Raw genomic sequence first — 24,076 nt, 5'->3', positions numbered from 1 at the left:
TTATGGGAAATTCAAATTTAATTGGGCATCCTCTATTGCATCTGGCAATTCTACTCAAGGAGGATACAGAGAAGAACATACGTGAGCAGAGTAGATAATCTGCTAGCCAGCCTCTTCAGGTTTAACCTGGCGTATTCATAGCTCTGAGAGGGACAGCCCTTCCTACTGTGTGATTCTACTCCCCTGGGCCATCAGATTTTGTTTCTTGAGAATTTCCAATAAGAGACACAGAGACTCTAGTGAGAGAACTATATGGATGCTTGAATTAAATAACATGTAGAGTAGGGCTGGGAAGGCATGTTAGGTGGAAAGTAGATGACAGTCAAAAGAGAGACACAAGCGTAGAACAGAGACACTGTGTGGTCACTGAGGGAAAAAGCAAGCAACCTGTTTCTGGCATTTCCAGTCTTAATTACACTATTGCCTGGCTGTGCTTCACAGCCCAAACATTTGTGATATTGTCTGTTGTATTTTTTTTTGACTGATAAAGTTTTATTATGAATGCAAGACTGTTTTCTGAACGTGGTAACTTCGATTTTCCTTTAGTTTCTTTTAATTTTTTTTTAAACTTTTTAAAAATTTACACCCTAATTAGTTAGCAAATAGTGCAACAATGATTTCAGGAGCAGATTCCTTCGTGCCCCTTCCCCATTTAGCCCACCCCCCCCCACAACCCCTCCAGGAACCCTCAGTTTGTTCTCCATATTTGTGAGTCTCTTCTGTTTTGTCCCCCTCCCTGTTTTTATATTATTTTTGCTTCCCTTCCTTTCTGTTCATCTGTTTTGTCTCTTAAAGTCCTCCTATGAGTGAAGTCATATGATTTTTGTCTTTCTCTGACGGACTAACTTCGCTTAGCATAATACCCTCCAGTTCCATCCACATAGTTGCAAATGTCAAGATTTCATTCTTTTTGATTGCCGACTAATACTCCATTGTATATATATACCACACCTTCTTTATCCATTCATCCATCGATGGACATTTGGGCTCTTTCCATACTTTGGCTATTGTGGGCAGTGCTGCTATAAATATGTGGGTGCATGTGTCCCTTCGAAACAGCACACCTGTATCCCGTGGATAAATGCCTAGTAGGGCACTTGCTGGGTCGTAGGGTAGTTCTATTTGTAGTTTTTTGAGGAACCTCCATACTGTTTTCCAGAGAGGCTGCACCAGCTTGCATGCCCAATTGTCTGTTGTATTCTTATAATAAGTTCCCCTTTCTTATACTGGTTTGAATGAGTAGCGACTCCTTGTCACCACTGATCCTCGACTAAGACGTGGTGAGAACGCTTAAGGTTAGGACCAGAATGGCAAATGACTTCCATCTCGGGTGATCGCTGAGCTATTCACATAGCTGTGTAGAGGGCTGGATTGCAAAAGATTATGGGATTGCTTCCAAATTCAGTGACAAAGAGTGCCAAGATTGACTAGCACCGTCTGCTATGAACTTGGAAGTGGGGAGTGGCAACATATGTGCCATAGATTTGCCATCCCTGCGATTGAGGAAGAAATGGAAATAAGCACGCGTCTTCCTTTAAAATATGCCAAAGGTCATGGTGTAACTACACTAAGGAAATATAAGGCGCACAGAAAAACTCAAAATATATGTAATTCTATCACCCATAATCACAGCAGTTTGTTGAACTTTTGACTGTTTCTATCTGTTCTTTATAGTTACACAATTGTTAATTTCTTTCTATGGAAGGTCACCAACAGAAATGAATATAAATCATTTATTTCCCTGGCAGGCTTCGTTTGAACTATGTTGATATTTAAACAGTTCATGGAAAAGTATGTCAAGGCTATAAATAAATTCTCTGTACATTCGACATCATGAATATTGTTTATGATCTGGGCCAAGAACAAAAGCCGATTAGGGAAACTACCATATATTCCCGAGACAGCTTTGGTTTAAACCAAAGAAGATACTGATTTTTCCAAGTAAATAATAATAATTGATAATAAAAACAAATATTAATATGATAGAGTGGGCAGTTAGATACGAGCAGAGAACAAATGCTTTCTGACTGACAAAAAGGGAGGAAACCCGGGCGCCTGGGAGGCTCGGTCGGTTAAGCGTCCGACTTCAGCTCAGGTCACGATCTCTGCAGTTTGTGAGTTCGAGCCCCATGTGGGGCTCTGTGCTGACAGCTCAGAGCCTGGAGCTTGCTTTGGATTCTGTGTCTCCCTCTCTCTGGCCCTTCCCCCACTCACATTCTGTCTCTCTCTCTCTCTCTCTCTCTCTCTGTCAAAAATAAATAAAACTTTTTAAAAAGGTGGGGGAGAGGAAACCAATTTCCAAACAGCAGGGAAAGACCTCCGGGATAGGAATGTGTTGTTCTCTATAACCACCGCCCTACAGTAACCTACAGAGCTTCATTATAATACATTGACATTGAAGTTTTGACACCCCTCTCTCCTCACCGCTCCCACACCCCCCATGGCTGCCATGACAGTTCGGACAAGGACCATACAGGGCCAAAAACTCCCCCTCCCCAACCAGTAGGCGGAGTCCTTTAGATGATTGGAAGCAACCTCAGTCAGAGACCACTCTAGTTATGACCCACAACCTACGCAAACATAAAAAGAAAAGACTTCCCTGACCGCCTCCCCACCTTCCCCTGCAGTCGCCGCCCCTGGGCCTGCTCACTCCCTATCTCAAAAGTGAACCTGCTCTTTCACTGCTGTCAAACTCTTGCTTACTGGAGAGTTTGGCTCTGAATTCCTCCTTGGCGCAACTCAAGAACTGAGGTCAGCGTGGAAGCAGAAAAGGGACTCATGGACAAATCTAGCACTTTCCAGACTGCCAAAAAGTGAAGTAATCTCATATCGCTCTGTCAAATACAAAATTGCTGATGTCGGGGACTCTGTACGTATTACAAATGCACCATCCAGGAAGCACCATCCCTAAATTGGAGTGAAACAGGGCAGCTATCAAGAGTCCTGTACTTTACGGGATACCAAACTTGTGGCAGACTGAGCCCAAAGAGAGGAGCAGCCCAAAGGAGATCATGCTCTAGTGAGTGCCTAAAAAGAAAAACCGTTGCCTGACAAAATATACACCAACATTTGGTCCATTGGCCTACCAACCCTTTTGCAGTGTTTCTATTCCTCGAACCGAATTTCACTGGATAATCATGTTGGGATGGGGAGGGGAGTGCATCTGATGGCACCTCACGGCGCTTAGATCGGGCTGAAACTTCCTACGGAAGCCCGAGGGTCGGAAACTATGCCTGCCCCATGGGAGGGTAAAGCAGTCATTAATGATAGGAGATCTGCCAACAGTCGTGAAATGACAGTTACCAGAGAAATAGACTGATTATTAATTACGACTTTATAGCCGAGCAGGAGTTGAGACATTACCAATCACAGTCTAAGAAGTGTTCTGTAGGGGAGGAGCTAATTAACTTCTTGTGAAGAATGACGAGACCATTGTTTATTTGAGGTCCATAGTCTATCTGGTTGCCTGGTGATTCCGGATCCTCTTTATGTGTGTCCACACATAGGGAAGGAAGCAGCTTTATCTGAATGCTAATGAAATGGACAGCGTAAGTACTTAATTTATTTGGTGGGTTTAGTCTTTTTTTTTTTTTTTTTTTTTTTTTAATCGTTGGGTATTCTCCGTTCAACCCGGGATCGATTAGGAAGAGTCTCATAAACCACAGGTATGGTAGTGTCGTACAAGGAGGGTGGAGGAAGAATGAGGTACTGAATATCTAAAGGCAGGTCGATTGGGGCGGAGAGAACACTTAGCTCTCCCCGCAGCTATAAAGCAGAGGGTACTGTGCAGAGTAGCTGGCGGTCACAAGGTGTGATCTGAAAGGCAGAGAGTGAGTGAGACCTCACTGCACGCCCAAATAGCTTATCTACTGGTAATGAAATCCCATCACCATAGACTCATTGCTTTGGTTCAGCATTGCTCACTTCCCGTGGTTGTTTATAAACACCTAAATACTTTAAAAGTCTCCAAATTCTTGGATTGAAGAGGTTTATCTCATTCCTCTAGTCGTCTTCTGCAATCCTCCCTTCTGACTAGGGGAATGAGATAAACCTCTTCAATCTAACAATTTGGCAGGGGCTCGGCAAAGGCAGTGGGGAAATGAGGGGCAGGGGAGTTTGAGAAGGCCTAGGAGACACCTGTCGGGATGTCTGTCTTGCTCACCTCCGTTGCTTTCCTATTTTGCCAGGAGCCCTCCTTTGGAGAGCAATCTCCTGATTTGCAGTTAGTTTTCTGGGGGAGACTAAAATGCCCGACTAGGTGAGGATAAAGTTCTCCTGCCCATGAAGTCTGGTGTGCTGAGTGAGAACTAATTCCATCCTCTTATGGAAGGTGTGTGTATAAGTGGGAAGGACTTGGGGAAGGTGTGTATGTGGGACAGAGCTGTAACCCGACTAATGTAAATTTGCTCCTTGGTGAGTCACAGACAGAAACTACACCAGGTAGAGTGGCAACACAAGGGAAACTTCATTTGCAGCAAATAAGGAGATCACAGGGAATAATTTCCACAGCCGTGACTCCCTGAGCAAGGGTGAATGGGTTCCTTTTATTTAGTGCTAGGATGAATTTTCTTTAACGTTTATTTATTTTTGAGAGAGAGACAGTGTGAGCAGGGGAGGGGCAAAGAGAGAGGGAGACACAGAATCCGAAGCAGGCTCCAGGCTCCGAGCTGTCAGCACACAGCCTGACACGGGGCTCGAACCCATGAGCTATGAGATCATGACCCGAGCCAAACCCAAGAGTCAGACGCTGAACCGACTGAGCCACCCAGATGCCCCCTAGGATGAATATTTAGAGCGGGAGCCTTGTCATTGGAGGTAGAGGCGGGCATAAGGTTGCGCATGCGCCTGAAGGAAGCATGCTTATACATACATCGTGTGTTATGTAAATGGAGCTTCCGCTCCTCCTTGCGCAGAGATTTTTAGTAGAATAACGACGTCAAGATAACCGCCAGTCACTCCATGGTCCATCTGTGCAGGTGCGAGTTGGGGCTTAAGTTCAAAGTGGTCTGGGTGTTCTGAGCTGGCCGGAACTCTTTGGGCAGCTGCTATTGCTTGAGGGGTAGTTTTGGTTTCCATCACAGGATGCTATGCCCTTCAGGTCTGCTGTTAAGAGGTAAGCTGGAAGGGCGCCTGGGTGGCTCAGTCGGTTAAGCGTCCGACTTCAGCTCAGGTCATGATCTCGCACTTCGTGGGTTCAAGCCCCGCATCGGGCTCTGTGCTGACAGCTCAGGCCTGGAGCCTGCTCGGATTCTGTCTTCCTCTCTCTCTGCCCCTCCCCTGCTTGTGCGCGCGCTCTCTCTCTCTCTCTCTCTCTCTCTCTCAAAAATAAATAAATATTAAAAAACTTTAAAAAAAAGAGATAAGCTGGAAAGAAGAGCTGAAGGAAAAATACGGAACGAAGGTCAGTGGGTATAAGAAGGTGAGCAGTAGGGGTCAGGTCTTGGGGTCTGGCTGGTGACAGAGTCTGAGCAGGCCCTGAAGGCATATGTTAGTCTCATGCACAGGTGGCCCAGTCTCCCACGGCACCTCCTCCTGCCACACTGCTGCCCCTTCCTCAATCCACACCTGTGGCCTCGTGGTTGGTCACCTACGACCAAATGACTTAAGATAAAAAAGAAATACATGAGCGTGGTTTACACATAACTGGGCCTAGTTAAGACCCGGCACCATGGGAAAGTTGCTGACTGCAGCACTACAACCCCACCAGGGGAGACCCCGAAAAGATACTAGGCAAGGGACAGGGCTTTGAGCAGCACATCTGATTGTCTGGCCTGTCTAGGAGGAATGACCTGAAGTGCAGGTCTACTCTGGGTCACAGGCAGTGACCAATGGCTTAGCCAGGGACTTCGAACAAGTTTCAAACAGCAGTCCAAATATCGCCCCTTGGAAACCTGAAATTTTATCTGCTTAAAAATGGCATGTAAAATTCGTAAGTCAGAAGTAATTTCATAAATTATCTAGTCCCCTCGTCTTCCCATGGAGAAAATAAGGTCCAGAGAATGTATGTGATGGGTCCAAGGGGAACTTTAGATAACAGTCAGAACGGACGTCTCCTGGGTCCCGGTTTTGGGCTCTCCCCATAACGGCACAGAGATGATCATTCCTTTGTCAGTATTTCTCGAGCTTCCACGACGTGTCACGTTCTTCCCCGGGCAATAGGGATACAGATAAATAAGGCCTGGTCCTGCCCTCAAGAAGCTCTGGTGTCCGTTAGGTGTTTTGTGCGTGTTGGCTTATCAAGATTACATCCTGGGACAAGAATTGAGTGAAACCAGAATGGCAAATACTTTTCCAAGCGGGACAGACGAAATACTTGCCGAAGAGTGCCAAGTGAAACTTAAAATGCTAGAAAGAGAGCCAGTGAGAACTATATGACTTAAAACAGACGCCAACAGAGATATTAATTAATTCAAGGTTGGATTTGATTGCTAAGGGGAGTTTGCATCACTGTCCCTGCTGGGAAGAGAGCCATTTTGAATGGATTTTGATGGCATCCTGCCTAAGTCTTAGTACCTAAATGTTAGCCTGGGTGAGATAAAATGTGAATTCATTGGTCAGGAAGACTGAAGGATGGGGCAATCTGCAATAATTTTCAACAGTAGAAAGCCCTGAAATACGACTGTCGGGCCCCCAAAAGCCTTGTTAATCTTCAGATCTGAACTTCAAATTCTATTCTTTGATTCGGTCGGAAGTTCCATCTCCTTTCCCAACTGACCTTTGTCACAAAAACGAAGCCCCGCTCAAAAACGGACTGCTCACTTCCGTGCATCGTCTTCCCCGAAAACCATTCGATTCGCTCTCTCCCCTCTCAGCTTTCTTTCCTGCCTTAGAGGAAAAAGGGCCCCTCCTTACCCCTCAAACCTGAGCCTCCTGTTCTCCAGCTCATCCCTTCTTCCCTGGTTTCACACCCGGCTTCCTCAATTATCTTCCCTTTCTGAAAGTTTTGCTCCTCCTTTCCACGGAATCCTGCCCTCTCTGCTTTTACACACGTATAGGTCTCCTCTAGTTTGGAAAAAAAAAAAGTTGCTGATCCCGATGGCCCTCCTTAGCTGTCGTACAATCTCTGTTTCTTCTTCCACCATCAAGCTTCGAGAATGAACGGTTTCCACCTATAAACTACAATCTGGCTTCCAGCCCAGCTACCATTGAAAGTGCACTCGGAAATCTCATGCAGGATCTCTGAAGCGTTAAACGAAACAGCTTTTCTTAGTTCTGATTTCCCTCGACCAGGGATAGATTTTTGAGGTTTAGAGCATCTCGTACCAAGCTCTAATACCACATTCCCCATGCATACTGGACATTTTTGAGCCTTCTATTGTTAGTTCAACGCAGCTAACACTGAATTCCCAATTTCCTCCACTGAAGTTCCCACAAATGATTTTCCTATGTATGACTGCTGGCAAGCTCTCCGAGACAGGGATCGCATCGCTCACATTCATTACTATAGCTGCGTCACGCTGCTCAGATGTAGTCAATTGTTAAAATGAATAAACATCGCTCTCCCACTCACAGAGCCTTAATTCCTTAGAGTCATTTTGAATTCACCTCTCTCCTTTGTCCCATAAATTAAATCAGCGATCAAATGTCAATTACACCTTCAGAATATGGTGGCTAAGGGTATGGATTTGCCGGGGCGCCTGGGTGGCTCAATCTATTAAGCGTCCAACTCTTGGCTCAGGTCATGATCTCACGGTTCGTGGGTTTGAGCCCCAAGTGAAGCCCCGCGTCGTGCTCCGTGCTGACAGTGCAGAGCCTGCTTGGGATCCTCTCTCTCTGCCCTTCCCCGACTCGTACTTTCTCCCTCTCTCTCAAAAAAACAAATAAACAAACATCTTTTTTTTTTTTTTTTTTAAGTTTATTTTTGAGAGAGCACAAGCTGGGGAGGGGCAGAGAGAGGGGGAATCCAAAGCAGGTGCTCGAACTCAGGAACCGTGAGCTCATGACCTGAGCCAAAGTCGAATGTTTAACCGACTGAGCCACCTAGGCGCCCCTGGAAATAAACTTTTTTTTAAAAAGGGGGGATGGATGTGCAATCTCGCAGATCTGTTTGACTCTGCTATTTTCTAGCTGTGACTTTGGGCAAGTTCCCTAACTTCTCAGTTCCTTCACCTATAAAATGAGGATAATAGTGGTACCATATGGGGTTAGTGAGAATAAATGAGATAATGTATATATAAAGCGCTTAACACAGCAAGCGCTCAATAAATGATAGCTATTAAAATTATCTTTCACTGTTTCCCAGTGTGAACCCACACTCCCCTAAGGAGGTCTACTTACTACTTCATATCTTTGCTCTTTCTCTTGGCTGGAATGCTCTCCTTCCTTTCTGCCCATTCAAAATGCTTTTTACTTTTTTTATTAAATTAATTTTTATGTTTTGAAAGGGATGCATATTCATAAAGTTAAATAGATTAATAAGACTTGTAAAGAAAACAAGCAGACCCCTACTCCATTTCTCCCAACTTCTAACCTATACTACTAAAGCAACCACTTCTAATGATTTTAGCTGTTTCTTCTAGTATTTACTTCCTTATTTCTTTTTTTTTTAATTTTCTTTAATGTTTATTTATTTTTGAGACAGAGAGAGACAGAGCGTGGATGGGGGAAGGGCAGAGAGAGAGGGAGACACAGAATCCGAAGCAGGCTCCAGGCTCTGAGCCGTCAGCACAGAGCCCGATGCAGGGCTCGAACCCACAAGCTGTGAGATCATGACCTGGGCCGAAGTCGGACGCTCAACCGACTGAGCCACCCGGGGGGCCCCTTTACTTCCTTATTTCTATATGAAGTACTTATACTCACGTTTCTTGATCTTTCAATGTTTAGATAGTACTTATTGCATCCTCATTATGGAAGATACAGATTTAGACCTCTTACAAGACCGTCCTTTCCAATTTGTTTTCCCTTTGTCCTACGACTGGTTGCTTTCTAGGCGTGCCACACAGCTGTCTACCGTCTACCTCAAACTTTCTTTCATTATCACATGGGGGATTCCCTTCACCTCTCTTTTATGTTTATCCCATTTTCTGGGTCTCAAGTCTTCCTCTTTCTTGGTTTACTTTCTCATATGAAGGAACGTACATTCTAGTGCCTTCCTGAGAAGAGACGTTTACATTTTATATCATCTACTACTCCTCAACCTGGATCCATTGCTCCTGTAGGCAGGTCCGCTTACAATTTACTGGAATATTTTTACCTCCACATCTTTGCCATTTATCTTGGTTAGAATGTTCTCTTACTTCTTGTCTGCATGTCCAAATGCTATTTGTATTTTCAAACTTTTTTTTTTTTTTAATTTTAGAGTGAGAGCACGTGAGCGGGGGAGAGGGGCAGAGAGAGAGAGACAGACAGAGACAGAGAGAGACAGAGAGAGAGAGGATCCCAAGCAGGCTCCATGCTTAGTGCAGAGCCCAATCCCACGACCCTGGGATCATGACCTGAGCTTAAATCAAGAGTGGGATGCTCAACTGACTGAGCCACCTAGGAGCCCCTCAAACTTATTTTTATGAAAATAATGCATGCTCATAGTTTAAAAGTTTTAAGACTTATACAGAGAAAATAGAGACGTCCCTTATCCCATTCTTTTCCATTCTCAATCTATGCCCCTAGAGGCAAGTACTTTTCATTACTTTAGCTATTTCTTCTGATATTTACCTCCTTATTTCTAAATAGTATAGTATAACGATACTGATATATTTTGATATAATGACTTCTTATTATGGAAGATAGAGATTTACTGTTCTTATGCCATATCCTCTTCTCTGTCTCTAACCTCTTCTCTGTCTATCCTCACAGTATAGTTTGGGAGGATGCAGAATTCTGAATTAGAGGTCATTTTCTCAGAACCTTGAAGGCCAAACTGTATCTCAGTGAATTCACTGTGGTTCCTAGAGACTGCCTCTTCTCTTCCACTATAGTAAAATACTCCATCCTGGGGTGCCTGGGTGGCTCAGTTGGTTAAGCATCTGACTTTGGCTGAGGTGGTGATCTCACAGTTTGGGGGTTCCAGCCCCGCGTCGGGCTCTGTGCTGACTGCTCAGAGCCTGGAGCCTGCTTCGGATTCTGTGTCTCCCTCTCTCTCTGCCCTTTCCCTGCTGATGCTGTCTCTCTCTCTCTCTCAAAAACAAATAAACATAAAAAAAAAAAACTTTTTAAAAATACCCCATCCTTTTTTATAGTCAGTTCTAGCTTGTATGCCTTTGGTATCATGATTACAAGAATACACCTACTTCCCCATTTTGAAAAACAAAACAATATGAGATCATCCACAATCCCTTTGGACTTCTGCTGTTCTCCACGATTACTAACCTCATTTGTCAGTGCCCTCGATGTAATTAATAAGGGCTATTTGGCACATGAAAACAGGGAGCTCTGATTTTATCTGACAAAGTGACATTTAAGCTGAGATCTGAAAGATAAATAGCAAAGTTCATGAAAGCATCCCAGTGGAGATGATCGCGTGTGCAAAAGCTGTCTGGGGAACAGAAGCTTTGGGAACTCCAGGGATGAAAGGTGGCCAGTGAGGTGGACTTTGGTGACTGAGAGGGAGAGCAGGCCCCCCTTTATGCTAGGGCAGAAGGCAGGGGTCAGAGAATTCGGGGCCTTGCAGGTGATGTTAAGGCAAGATTGGGGACTTACGCTAAGAGTGATGAGAAGCTACTGAAAAGTCATTAAGTAGGGGAGTGATTTGACCTGCCTTCCGAAGATTTCTGGGGTTGCAGTGTGCAGAATGAATTGGAGAGAGCCAACAATTAGGACGATATGGATAAAATCTGCCTTAAATAAATGTTAAGGCCAGACTTGGAAGGGAGGAATTTCCAGTGGGCCAAAGGTAGCCTTATGAAGTGTGTTTGAAAGCTCAGCAGAGACAGGTTAAATTTCTTCAACTTGCTGATGGCGGTGATTTAGATGCTGATATAACAGCTTCTCTTTCTCTCTCTCTCTCTCTTTTTTTTTTTTTTTTTCATTTTTAAGCATTAGATAGAAAAAGTGTCTCCTTCTCACCATTCCCTTCCTGCTGGATCCATGAATTGCTGACCAACTGATCCCAGGAGCACTGTGCTCCCTTCCTCCCCAAAGGTGGAAGGCCTCCTGTGCCCTACTGGCTTGTCCTGCCCAGTTGCCATGGTGAGATTTCTGAGGGCTTGAGGTAAAAGGTGGGAAAGAATAGGGGAAGCGAGAGAGAAGGGCTTCTGGAGGGGCTTGCGTAGAATGGGGCAGCAGAACTGAAATGGTGGAGGGAGACCCCTTCCCCTTTTTCTGACTGTAAGCATTCTGTGTCGTCAAGATGGTAACAAGGTCAGAAGACTGCTTCCTCAGAATTCCTGCCAGGGGACCGGGGCTTCTTCCGCAGTCAGCTGATACACCACAAGGGTTGGTGTTCTAGACCACGGGTTTCTGACAGCTTTGGCAGGAGGAAGTTCGGATTTGCAGTTCTGTTTATGCAGTGGGCCAAATGAGAATGCTGGCTGATGGTTTGCTTTTCATAGTCATTGACAACAGCTTTCCTCGACACCTAGGTTTTCTTTGGGAACTGTGAAGAGCTACTGAAAAGAAGAAAAATAATTTCTTCTTGCCTTAAAGAAGCTCACAAAGAAAAGTAATTCTAAAGGGCGCTTGGGAGACTAACTCCAATTTCAGGTTGGGTTTGGATACGGGAAAAAATTACCTTGCATAGATTTCGTGTTTTGCTGAGCGTATTTTGATTTGTGTGGATTGACTGCATTGTTACAGTCAAGCGAATGAGTCCGGACTCGTGAGTACAGGTGCCGTGATGAAATAGCTAGGACACCGAGATCGCAAAATTGCAATAACAAATGAAAATTAGACCCACAATACTGCTATATCCTGGGGGCTCCTAAATGCCTTGCTCTTAAGCTGGACACCATGGCAATAATGGCATGTGAGATGATACTCACACAACGGTGTGTGAGAGGATACCACGAAATGGTGTCTAGTTCTCTAATTGCATCTAATTTAAATTTTTTTCCCCTTTTTTAAAGTGATCTCTTACACCCAACGTGGGGTGTGAACTCACAATGCTGAGATCAAGTCACAAGCTCTACCGATTGAGCCAGCCAGGTGCCCCTCAAACAGATCAACTTAAAAAAACCCCAAAAAACAAAACAAAACAAAAAAAAACGAGAGATCTAGGGGTACCTGGTTGGCTCAGTCAGCACAGCATGTGACTCTCGACTTCGGCACTGTGAGTTCACACCCCACGTTGGGTGTAGAGACAACTTTAAAAAAGGAAAAATCTTGTATTAAAAGTTGATCTGTTTGAATCTACAAGTACATTTTTTCCCGTTTGTTCAACAAGATTGTATACAGAAAGATATTACTTATTACTTACTAGTAAGTATTTGCATCGCCAAACATCTAAATTCATTTTCTATTCCCTATTTCACTGCTTAGGATGCATTTTATTGAGAAGAATTCTAGACTTATTCCCAGAACAAATGATAATAACCTCTTCCACCTCCAAATTCCAGTGTCTAGAACAGTGCCTGCCACGTAGTAGGTGTTCAACATATCATTAGTGAGTTAAATCATATTAGTTGCCAGAAAATAAAATCGACTTGAAAGCAAATCTTTGAGGGGCGCCTGGGCGGCTCAATCTGTTAAGTGTCTGACATCGGCTCAGGTCATGATCTCACAGTTACTGAGTTCGAGCCCCGCGTGGGGTCCTGTGCTGACAGCTCAGAGCCTGCGGCCTGCTTTGGATTGTTTCCCTCCCTCTCTGCCCCTCCCCTTTTCATGCTCTCCCTCTCTCTCTCTCAAAAATAAATAAAACATTTTTAAAAATTAAAAGAAAAAGAAAATAAATCTTTGAAATAGCAAAACCTTAGATCCACTTTGCCAATAAAATATCTTAATATCTGATTAATATACGTTTAACAGGAATCTTAAAAATCGTTAGATATAGCCTCAAGCGTGAACAAACAGAAGACACCATAATGAGGAAAGAATTGGAAACATACCGTTTTCCTTCTCGGCAATTAGGACAGTTTGGGAACATACCTTAATTCTCCTCCATTTGCACTTCGTGGGGGATGGGCTACTCATTGCTCACAGAATCAAGTTCAAACTTCAAGGGGTGTTTCTGAAGATCCTTTTGGGTTGTGGTGTTATTTGGGCCGCCCCACCCACACATCCTGGGCGTCTGCCCCCAGGGCCTGTTCTTTTTCTTAGCTTGTCCTGCGCCCTCTCGCCTACCTCTCCCTCCGCCTGGACTCTGCCCACTGGGCTCCTTCCGTCCCTTCCTCTGAAACCTTCCCACATTTCAAGGTCCAGGTCAATCTCCAAGGCCTTCGGGAAAGCTTCCCCAGCCCCCTTTCAGATGCATTAGCTCTTGGCGCCTGACCTCTAGCAGCCATCACTTTCTAAGGGGGGTTTTCCATGTCGCTATCCCCCGACTGGATCGCGACCGCCCTGTCGGGAAGGTCTTTCCAGAAGCCGCCGTGTCCAGCCCCTCGCACAGTGCCTGGTACAAAGAAAATGCCCAGGGGAGATTTGTTAAAATGAATCTGAACCCCAGAGGGGAAAAGGAGAAGCGGCCGTGCCCAGTAGCAAAGGCCCTTCACGACCTCGGGGGAGGCCGGCGGTGTAGCTGGACCCGGTCCCCAGCTCTACACTGGCAGGAGAATGTGGCGCGGCAAGAGGCTCCCGTAAATGTTTCTCAACCTCCACTCATTTCCTCTACTTTCATAGAGGAATCTGAAATTTCTTCTCCATCAGCCTCGGGGCAAGCCAAAAGGGCGGTGCAGACGGGGGGGAGGGGTAGGTGGGGGTTGGGATGCCCGGTCTCGTGGCAATTCTAGATTCAGATTTTATATTGAATGTTTCAAGTTTCACAAATTCCAGTTCTAAACTAGGAGTCGAGGGTGTAGAGGGTTTCCTGGAGCATAGATTTTCCGTCCTAGGGAAGGCTCCCAGCATTCGGGGCTTTGCCTCATTTATCCTTCTCACGTTTTTCACCGCGGGGGCAATCTACCGGGCGCTCCTGGCCCCCTCATCCTGCCGGTGCCGAGAACCGCGGTTCCGCCCAGCGATCTTAGCCGCTTCCTCTTTCAACCCTCTGGGCAAACCCCGTCCGGGCGAGTGGGGGAGCTCCCGGCCCGCAGTACGAGGCTGAAAGGGGGCACGGCTGGACTACAACTCCCAGGATGCTCTGGGAGACGCGCCGAGGAGGGGGCCAGGGGGAGGGGCTTGGGGTGGGGGGGCTGGCAGGGAAATCCCGCCCCGCTGCGCAGCAGCAGCGACACAAAGCCTGACTTTACAACCTCATAGAGAAAGTGGAAGTAAGACGGCTTAGGTGGGGAGGCAGGACGCGAGAAAAGAACTGGAGGAGGGAAAGCCGCGTAGGTGGGAGCGGAGCGAAGCTAGTGGGGAGACCCGCGCCTTTGCAGATGAGGAGGGGGCGGTTTTCATAACTAATCCCCCCCCCCGCCCTGCCCCGCCCGCCCGGGGTCTCCACGGTGCCCAGCCTGTCCCCGCTCCTCGCTGCGAGCCCGGCTCCTCCCCGCCGCGAAGCGGGGAGCCAGGCTGCCTCGCGTGCTCGGGGCGGGCCGGCGGACTGCGCGGTGGTTCCCCAGCCCGGGTGCGGGACGAAAGCGCGGGGCGGAGCGGCTGCCGCGGACCGAGGAGGGGCTGCGAGCGAAGCGGCGCCGCGGACGAGTTAGGGCCGGGGCAGGGGAGTAGTGTGGGGCCGAGGCGAGGTGAGGCGCGGGGTGCCCCGGGAGGGTCCCCCGTGCCCCGAGTGGCGCGGAAGCACGCGGGCTGGCCGCCGAGGCCGGCGGGGAGGGCGGGCGGTGGCGCGGCGCCGGGCAAGAGTGCAGACAGCGGGGTGCCGAGCCCGGCGCGGGCGGAGAGATCGGGGCGCCCCCCTCCCCGCGGGAGGAGCCTAGCGCTCCTCCGCCGTCCCTCCCCCGCGCGCCGGGCTCGCCTTCTCGGCGGGCTGCTGCGGGAGCGGCGGGGCCGGGGCCAGAGCGGGGCGAGCGGCGGGGCCGCCGCCCCCGGGACGGGCGGGCCGGGGGCGGGCCGTGAGCGAGGCGGGGCGGGGGCGGGGGGCCGCGGGCGCGAGGGCGCGAGGGCGCGGGCGGCGGGGCGGGGGGAAGCGCGGAGAGCCTAGGAGGGCAGGCGGTGGTGGGGCTGCCCGCCTCGCCGTCCGTTTCACGCCGCCGGCCCACGCCGCAGTGTGTTTTGTGGACGGCGCCTTCCCAGACAGCCCGGTAGAGCCCAGCTCGGCGCCCGGCAGCCTTCGTCGCGATGTTCCGCCGGAGCTTTAATCGTTTTGTAAGTACACTCGCTGCGGCTCCCCGCGTGCGGTTTGCTTGCTCGCCCGCCCTGCGCCGGGTCCCTCGGAACAATTTTCTGAGGGGGGAATTGCATCTCTGGGAGGCGCCGCCGCCACCCCCTTTTAGATTTTAACTGAACCGCGTTGCCCGGGCGGCCGGGGTGGGGAGGCAGGTCCCCCTCCCCCCTGGACCGTTGAACCGGAGCTTCCCGGGGCTGTTGCAAACTCTGTCTCCGACGGGGGGCCGCCCTCGGGCCGGATGGCGGGGGGATCGGCGGGGGGACCGGTCCAGGGGCCCCTCGGTTTGCCAATTAGTCGAAGATGGCGTTTGATTATCAGGGAGGTTGCTTTCTTTTGTTTCCTCTGCCACGAGCACATGGAGGTAAACCCAGACCTGTCACTGTGTCCCAAAAAAAGACCCGGGAGCTGGAGGCGAGGGCAGGACTCAGCCTTGCCCGGGGATCGGCCGGGCGGGGAGGCGGGGGTGGTGGTGGGGGGTGCTGCTGACCAGAGGCCGGGCGAACTTTGGAGCTCCAGCCTAAGCCGCTCACCTTGAGGGTGTAATGAAAGCGAAGGCGATTGTCAGGGTGGGCTGGGTGGATGTGGAGCCGCCAGGAGGCAGCTCCGCCGCTCACGGGCGCCGGGTCTGGAGCCTCGCCGCGCCCTGAACGCCCCAGACCCCGAGCCGGTGAGCGGAGGCAGGCTCCGGCTGGACTCCACCGTCCACCTTGAGCCCTCGCCGATCCCCAGAAAAGGGAACTGCGTTTCCGTGGGACTTTGGCATTAGGGGAGAGCGATTTCTGGCTGCTGACTTTTTTGAGTAACCTGTTTACTCCTGGAGAGTACATTCAGCACGGAGCAAAGCAGGGACCATTGACTTCTATGCTGCTATTTGTAGCAACTTCCTTAATTGCAAGATGAGGTGGCGGGAATAGGATTTTATTTCTGCCAACGATGTGAAAGAAAGGGCTTCTCTGTAGATGTTGGTTTTTCAGTCGTTGAGAAAAATGGTTCGGTGCTGTGCGCTCCCACCCACCCCCACGGAAATAGGTGTTTGGGGAACTTGTCGATTCGGCCCTTTTCATGTGATTATTGCAAATCAAAGCATTGCTAACAGTTCTCAGGCGTCGGATGGATTTGCTGTCGTTTTTCTGCGTTTGAAAGTTTCACAAATGTACCCTGGCTAAAAGAAAGAATTGCGGCTCCCTTTTGAGGATATTATCACAGCAGTGCTATATTACTGTTTTTGAAATGTTTACCTCATCCAGAAACATGTCTTATGAAATTGGATCAGATTACCTGTGGCACAGAGCAGTAGAGGTTGTACATACCAAGGATCTTGAAATCTGTAGGAATCGGCTTGTGCTGGATGCTTTGCTAAAGCAAGAGGCTAAAATTGGTCTCTCTCATTGAGCCCGAGAAGGTACAAAAAGCATTGTACTTCATAGTTCTATTTCACATACATTCCCGTGATCTTGGAGTGTTGTTTGGGGCCGCCAAAAAGGGAAAGGTGACAGAGAGCTAATTGTGATCTTTGGGAAAGGGTAATCTTTTCACATGGCACTTGTCTGGTGGAAAACAACCGGACCCTGGCTCATAATAAATTCATTAGCTTAAAATTGAGATGTCGACGTGCCCCGTTTGTTACAGGATTTGACCATTTGAAACCGTACGTGGTCGGAAAGCCCCCTTTGCTTTTCTGGTGCTCAGAGCGAACGATCTGCATTGTATGGGAGTCTGGTAATTAAGCAGTGCTGGCCCAGGAAGCTAGGGCATGCAGTAGAATTCGCAGCAGTCGTGCAGTGCCAGCCTGCAGGTTTGAGGCTAGTACTTTGCATCCCCGACCAAGATCTCTGCAGAGAATCACTTACGTTCGCTCACACCGAAATGAGCTTTGACCTCACTGTTCGCCTGAAATAACCCGACTGCTCTCATTTTCCTGCGCAACCATGACTATGGTAAGTCTCGGGAATTTGTACCAGTGCAATAAGCTGGAAGGTTCTCAGGAGTTGTACCTGAGCCCTAGGCCTAGGGCAAGGAATTCATCTGCAAGCCATTGGACCGAATGTGAAATATGCTGTTGAATACTCATTACTAAAGAATGACTTCAGAATTGAGGGGGCAAATTTTGTCCTCATCTTTTGCCTGGTAGAGATTATTTGAAGAGCACTCCCATTTAAATCACTAGAAGGCTACAGTTAAAGATTTAGGTTGGACTTGAAGACTTGCACAGCATCGTGGGTATAGTGCAAGTTGTGTGCTGTCTTAGGATCGCTTTTGTATGTCAGACGTGGGGCTCTGAATTCCTTTAAAAATCAAGTGGTATTTTTTGTGTGTGCCTATACGTATCTAAAATTGACTTTGAACATGACATAAATTACAGTGGTGTTGATTGTAGTTGTTGGTCACTGAAAATTAGATATGTGTTACGGCTGGGCTTTCCGTTTTAAACTTGACACGGGGGAGTGAATATTTCTTGGGCGTAGCGTCATCTTCTGTGGCTCAGCACTCTTTGCTGAATCGTCTTAAAAATGCCATTTATTTCCCCAGGTTCTCTAGTTTCAAGCTAAAGGAAATCGTACTTCATTGTATTTCTTAAAGACATGGCCTTGACTTCCTTGCCATTAATAATCGACTTATTTTTTTCTGATGAATTATGACTTTCCTTTTGACAGTTTTGAGGTAGAAAGAAATGGGTGGATTTGGTGTAGGATTTTAGGGTTTAGGCATGTAGGGGGTGACTTCAAAGATCTAAGAGTTGGATGTCTGAGTATAATAAAAGCACCACCTGTTCCCAGTGCGACATCTCCATTTTCCAGAAATACAGTAAATAAAAGATTACTAGCTTTGTCTATACAGTTTATTTCCTTTAATGGTACGTTCAGTTGGAAGTCTGGACGAGTTGATATTTAGGGGTCAGGGACTTTTATGTTATCCTTCTGTCCTTCATAAATTCCGAGTGATTACCATAGCATTTTCACATGGGTTTAAAGGTTTAATGACAGTCCAAACAACAAGAATTCCCCCCCCCCTTTTTAAATATTTTATTTTTACGTAATCTCCACACCCAACATGGGGCTTAAACTCACAACCCCAACCAAGATCAAGAGCCGTGTCCTTCACGACGGAGTCAGCCAGGTGCCCCCCGCCACCACTTTTTTGATATTATTTCATGTTCAAGGTTCAAAATAAGACATTGCTTGATGAAGTAGATCCAGGGAGGTTGGCCAAGTAGAGGCTGTCAATTTAGCTTGTCAGAGCAATATTAAACAGGCATGAATTTCTAGGTCATTGATAAATGAAAGCTTAAATTGGGAGTGTGAAATACTGGAAAAAATTTGTCTCTGATTCTAGAAGCTCTCAAACTGCTCTGGTTCCAGGAAGCACGCAGCGTATAGTAGTATATCACACAGAAAATGTCGTCGAATCAGTCAGAGGCCCAGGACTGGGAAGAAATTAGACTGAATGAGGTAGAATGAAAAATCAAAGACCAAAAATATTAAAAATAATTAATGACATCGGTAGCTAATTTATTATTTTGAGTCCAAGGCAAGGCCAGTCTAGTCAGGCAATATTGGAAGCATTTAATCAATTCATAAAATAATTCAGGTAATTGCTGGTTTTCTTCTCCTCCTTTTTCTTCTTCTTTTTTTTTAGTGAGAAAGTTCTCGGTTTCCTTCTTGAATTATCAGAGTACTAAGCTTTTCTTTCCCCGTTTCACTTTGCTAACAACCTTGGCCTGACATTACTGAGCATGGAAAATAGTGACGAGTTCATTTTATTATGTTTAGAAATTTACCCAAATATGTGTGTTGCAGTATTTTTGCATTCACACCAGCCTTACAAGTAGTCTGTACATCTTGGCCCCTACCAGGTAGTTCCTACAAGGCTGGGTTGTTTTTAATTCCAGTGTAGTTAACATACAGTGTTATATTAGTTTCAGGTGTACAATATAGTGATTCAACTCTTCTAGACATTACTCAGTGCTCATCAAGATAAGGGTATTCTTAATCCCCTTCACCCATTTCACCTATCCTTCCTCCCCCCCCCCCCAACCCATACACAGCTGGGTTTAACGGTTGAATTTGACCTTACTAAAAGCAACCTTTTTAATCTTACAATAATTTCCTTTTAACTTGTTTGGCACCCTGGATCAGTTTTTTAAGAATTAAGCCCTCAAGCCCTAGGGCATCCATTGTGTGTAATAAATTATCTCCTTTGCATGCATTTGGAGATGAGGAATCCCAAAGGAGAAAGGCTGCCTTAACCCAAAAGCTCCTGGGGGTGGGGGGAGGAACAGTTGGCAGTGTGCCAGGTGCATAGTAGGTGTTTGATAAGTATTTTTTGAATGAACAGTTTTTATGTGTTTTGCATAAATAATAACTTACTTATAGACAGTGATATTTATAGCAAATTCCTCCTAATGAAGAGTGATTAAAGTTTCTGGCAAGGAGCTCCTAAAATCCTTGGAATTTCCTGTGAGGAAAGCAATCAAAGGTATCTTTTGTTATGTTAATGAGGCAACTTCTGGAAAGCACCTCGGGTAGGGGGCCGGTTGCCAGGGGATCCAACCTTGTGATTAGAGGGTCGGAACGTTCAGTCCCGCTCCCAAGAGGGGAGGGAAGAGGGTCTGAAGAGTTCTATCACCACTGGCCAATGGGTTAATGTAGTCCTGCCTCTGTAACGAAGGCTCCGTCAAAACCCAAAAGGACAGGGTTTGGAGACCTTCCGAGTAAGTGAGCATGGGGACAGTGGCTCAGCTGGAGAAGACATGGAAACTGCACCCTTTCCCCCACACCTTGCCCTGTGCTTCTCTTCCCTCCGGCTCTTCCTGAGTTACGGGCTTTTATAATGTCCCACTAATCTAGGAAGTCAGCGGTTTCTCCGGGTCCGGTGAGTGGCTCTAGCAAATTAACAGGACCTGAGGATCAAGTTGTGGACTTGTGCCTGGTGTCCCGAGACCCAAGGTGAGCCTCCTTGGAACCTCCCGTTTGCAAACCTCCAGTTTGCACTTGGTTGGTCAGAAGCACAGATGATAATGTGGACTTGAGGTTGGCATCGGAAGTAGGGGGAAGTGTGGGCAAGTCTTAGAGGACCGAGCCCTTAAGTGGCGCGACCCGATGTTACCTCTGGGTAGATACTGCCAGAATTGAGTTGAATTGTAAGACAATCTGAGAATTGCTTGTTGGTGTGGAGGACCCCCCCCCCCCCCATTGGAATTGAGTGATCAGAGCCCACACTTTGGGGTATACCATATACTGATTACCAATTTTCTAAGTATTAGTATAAATACATCGAATGCCTAAACTATGCAGACCATAGTATAATCTTTCTTAGATGATTATGTCATTTATGATCTTGCCGAGCGTTATTTCATTCAACAGATATTCACTGAGCACCTACTATGTGTAGGGCACTATGATAGACCCTGTGGACACATGGGTGAGCTATAGATAACAGAGGACGTGGTGACTGCCCTATCTCTAACACAGTTGTGACATGCCACAAAACTTGCTTCTCACGAATAAGTTACTGTTGTATGCTTTTATTTGTCTTTCCACCATAAATAGAGGGTACAATTGCAGTTATTTTCTGGTGGTTTGGATTTCAGACAGAAAGGAATTTGTTGCATTCGACCCTTCAGTATGACCTATGCATGGCAAACTGCTCTTTTGCAAATAGATGCTAGTCTGATTCTGTGTAAGATGGGAAACCCATTTGGGGATGATTCACTATGACTTGAAATAAATACTGTTTATTTATTTGCTATGATTTATTAAATAGCCTGAAAACAAATTTTGTGCTTTCTTCCCTGGTCTTTTTATTATTATTATTATTGGTTAAACAACATAAAACTCTGAAAGTCTTCTAAATACCTTCTGTAAAGGTTTACTGTTCCTGTTGACGACTGCTCCTAATTCAACCCTTGAGTAGGTGATATTGAGTACCTACATATCAGATGGTTTCCAGTGCTCTTAATGAACTTTGAGCAGAGGTGAGATTTGGGTAGGGGAAGCTGGCCATTTTCATATTGAAAATGAGCTTCTTTCCTCACCCAGGCTACCAGTGAACCACCAGCTGGGCAGTGGATTCTGGGAGGTAAAGGGTGGCCAGTGGCCCCCCTGGAAGAGCCATAACTAAATTCCCCGCGTCCGAGTGATACGCAGAGAACTAGGCAATGAGTCAATTCGTATACTGGTTTGTGGGAAAAATCATCAAGGCTGATTGCTTGTCTAACATGGACTGTCAGTTCTCCCCAAAGAGGGTGAAAGCATGGGACACAAAATAAAAATACTATCTTTTTCCGTTAGGGAGAAGGGTTTCCTGTACATCTGTAGTGCTTTATCTAGATTAATCTTTTGGATGTGGACTTTTGGAGATGGAGAGGAATTTTCTGACTGAGTGGAGGGAGTTTCTGGGCTTCCACAAGTGAATCAGGTGCTGTTTTCAAGTTTACTTCTGTTCACTTAACACTTCCCCTTCTTGGCTTGGTGTAAGGGTGGATCAGTGGTGGTTGTAAAACAAACATTAGCATGACTGCAGCATCTGTTAAACCACTGCAGTTTAGTGACGAATGAGCACTCAGCACTGCAGGTATGGGTGTGGGGTGCCCTATGCCAGCACGTTGGCAGACAGCCCCTCAATTACCGCAGTGTATGGATGGATTGCTGCTTTGGCTGACTTCTTGATTATCTGGTTTTTAGATCATGTTGGACCATGGGCATCGCACATTTAGGAGGTTCATCGGTATTTCTGAAGTACAGATTGTCATTGATTTTTGCCCCATCTTTAATAGACTATAGAAGGATTAGCGAGGCCCATCCTGTTCAAGCAGATATTTGTTTTTGTAGGCTCCTTTATTATATGTTGTCTTAAAGTATTACGGTGGCCGTATTTTTCTAGTCTCTTCTTCGGCAAGTAAAATCAAAAATCCTGGAAAAATCAAAACCGTTTTCTTGATAATGATCTTGCAGCTAGCATAGCATCAAGTAAACAGTAGATGCTCAATAAATACTGGCTGAATTGTTCTGAACTGCAGACACAGCCTGACTCTGTAATGACAGGTGAAAATGATCAGAAAAAAGTAACACTCTCCTACCTGCTTGAAAAGTAATCAGAAAAACTTGAGCGTTTACCAAAAGATTGTTTAGCACCTTCCCCTTCCTTGGCCAAACATAAACAACTAAAATTCTGTACTGCCCTCAGCTTCTAAAATTATGAGTAAATTTATATCCTTTTTGTTAAATGCCGTTCACAAGCTTATATTTTCTGTTGCCACCAGCACATCACGTCTTTTTTGAAAAACAAAGCTGCAGTGTTAACGCTCCAAGAGCTGTAGAGCTCATGCCGTTCCCTGGTACACGTGCATTACTTGAACTCAGGATCTCACTTAGTATTTGGTGCTGGGAATGGAAGATACTTTCCTGTTTGCACCTCATTGCCATTAGTTGGATGGATACCTGTAGCGAGAAGGCAGAGCAGACCAGAGGAACTGTAGAGTTTGAGGAATTTGGAAGCAGTTTTGTTGTGAAAAGAGCCTCAGCCTTGTTTAAAAGGGTGGGTGTGAGTCTTAGTTCCGCCCTTTACTGCCCAGCTTGGGAAATTGGGCACCGTGCTTCATATACCTCAAAATGTTTATCAAGGTGTAGTCTTTGGACTCCTTGCATCAGAATCATCTGGGCTACTCGGGCACCTGGGTGGCTCAGTCTGTTAAGCCTCCGACTTCGGCTCAGGTCATGATCGATCTCACAGTCCATGAGTTCGAGCCCCGCATCGGGCTGTGTGCTGACGGCTCAGAGCCCGGAGCCTGCTTCGGATTCTGTGTCTCCCTCTCTCTCTGCCCCTCCCCCACGCGCTCTGTCTCTCTCTCTCTCTCTCTCTCTCTCTCTCTCTCTCTCTCAAAAATAAATAAACATAAAAAGAATCATCTGGGCTACTTATTATAAATGGATTCCTAGGACTCAAGCCTATTGAATCCGAGTCTCAGGTCCTACAAAACTGCATTTTTAGCAAGCACTCCAGATGGTTCTGAAATTCACTAAAATGTAAGAGCACTCATGTCATAAACACTGAAATGTGTACATTCTCTGTTCACCTGTCTGAACTTGACTTTTCCTCATCTATAGAATGAACGTAATAATACCTATTTCACAAGGTTGTTGGAAAAATGTTTGGTGCACGATTCCACACCGTACCAATTGTGTCAGAGGTCCCCAAAACCACTCCCAGGTTTGATGGTTTACTGGCAGAACTCACAGGACTTTGCATATAGTTGTGCTCACAGCTCTGATTTATTAGAGCAAAAGGATACAAAGCAAAGTCAGCAGAGGAAAAAGGTGCATGGGGCCAAGTCTGGAGGAAACCAGGCGCGGCTTCCAGCAGTCCTCTCCGCACTGTGGTCACCCGGGTTGTGCTTTAATTCCTCCAGCAGCGGGTTGCGACAACTTGTGTAACATGTTGTCCACCAAGGGAGCTCATTAGAGGCTCATTGCCCAGGACTTTTATTGGGACCTGTTTATGTAGACCCCCTCTGTCTGGTACTTGCCAAAATTCCAGACTCCCAGAAGGAAAACCGGTATTTAGCATACGCCATATTGTTTGTACCGAGAGTTGAGGCACAGCCAGTTACTCTTACCACTTAGGGTGGTGGGAACCCCAGATCCAAATCGCCGGCTGGGTACCAGCTTTGTAAGCAAGGCTTTTTAAGAATAGCAGTCCCTGGCGTGCAATGGTAACTCTGCTACACGTTTATGTTACGAAATGCTGGTAGTTTTCAGTGAAGGC

At 46.7% G+C, this 24,076-nt stretch overlaps 1 protein-coding gene across 11 annotated transcripts in view; it reads left to right on the top strand.

Moving 5' to 3' along the window:
• Positions 1-15,107: 15,107 nt before the first annotated feature.
• ATP11C (ATPase phospholipid transporting 11C) overlaps positions 15,108-24,076 on the top strand; it is a 171,261-nt gene continuing 162,292 nt past the window's right edge. For all 11 annotated transcript variants that reach the window (XM_032592225.1, XM_032592221.1, XM_032592216.1 and 8 more), the window contains exon 1: positions 15,108-15,291. In XM_032592225.1, the coding sequence (XP_032448116.1) occupies positions 15,265-15,291 (27 nt within the window). In that variant the 5' untranslated portion in view covers positions 15,108-15,264. The remainder of the gene's footprint in view (positions 15,292-24,076) is intronic.

The sequence above is a fragment of the Lynx canadensis genome, chromosome X (assembly GCF_007474595.2).
Source record: "Lynx canadensis isolate LIC74 chromosome X, mLynCan4.pri.v2, whole genome shotgun sequence".
Taxonomy (NCBI): domain Eukaryota; kingdom Metazoa; phylum Chordata; class Mammalia; order Carnivora; family Felidae; genus Lynx; species Lynx canadensis.
This window is presented reverse-complemented; position numbering and strand designations above follow the sequence as displayed.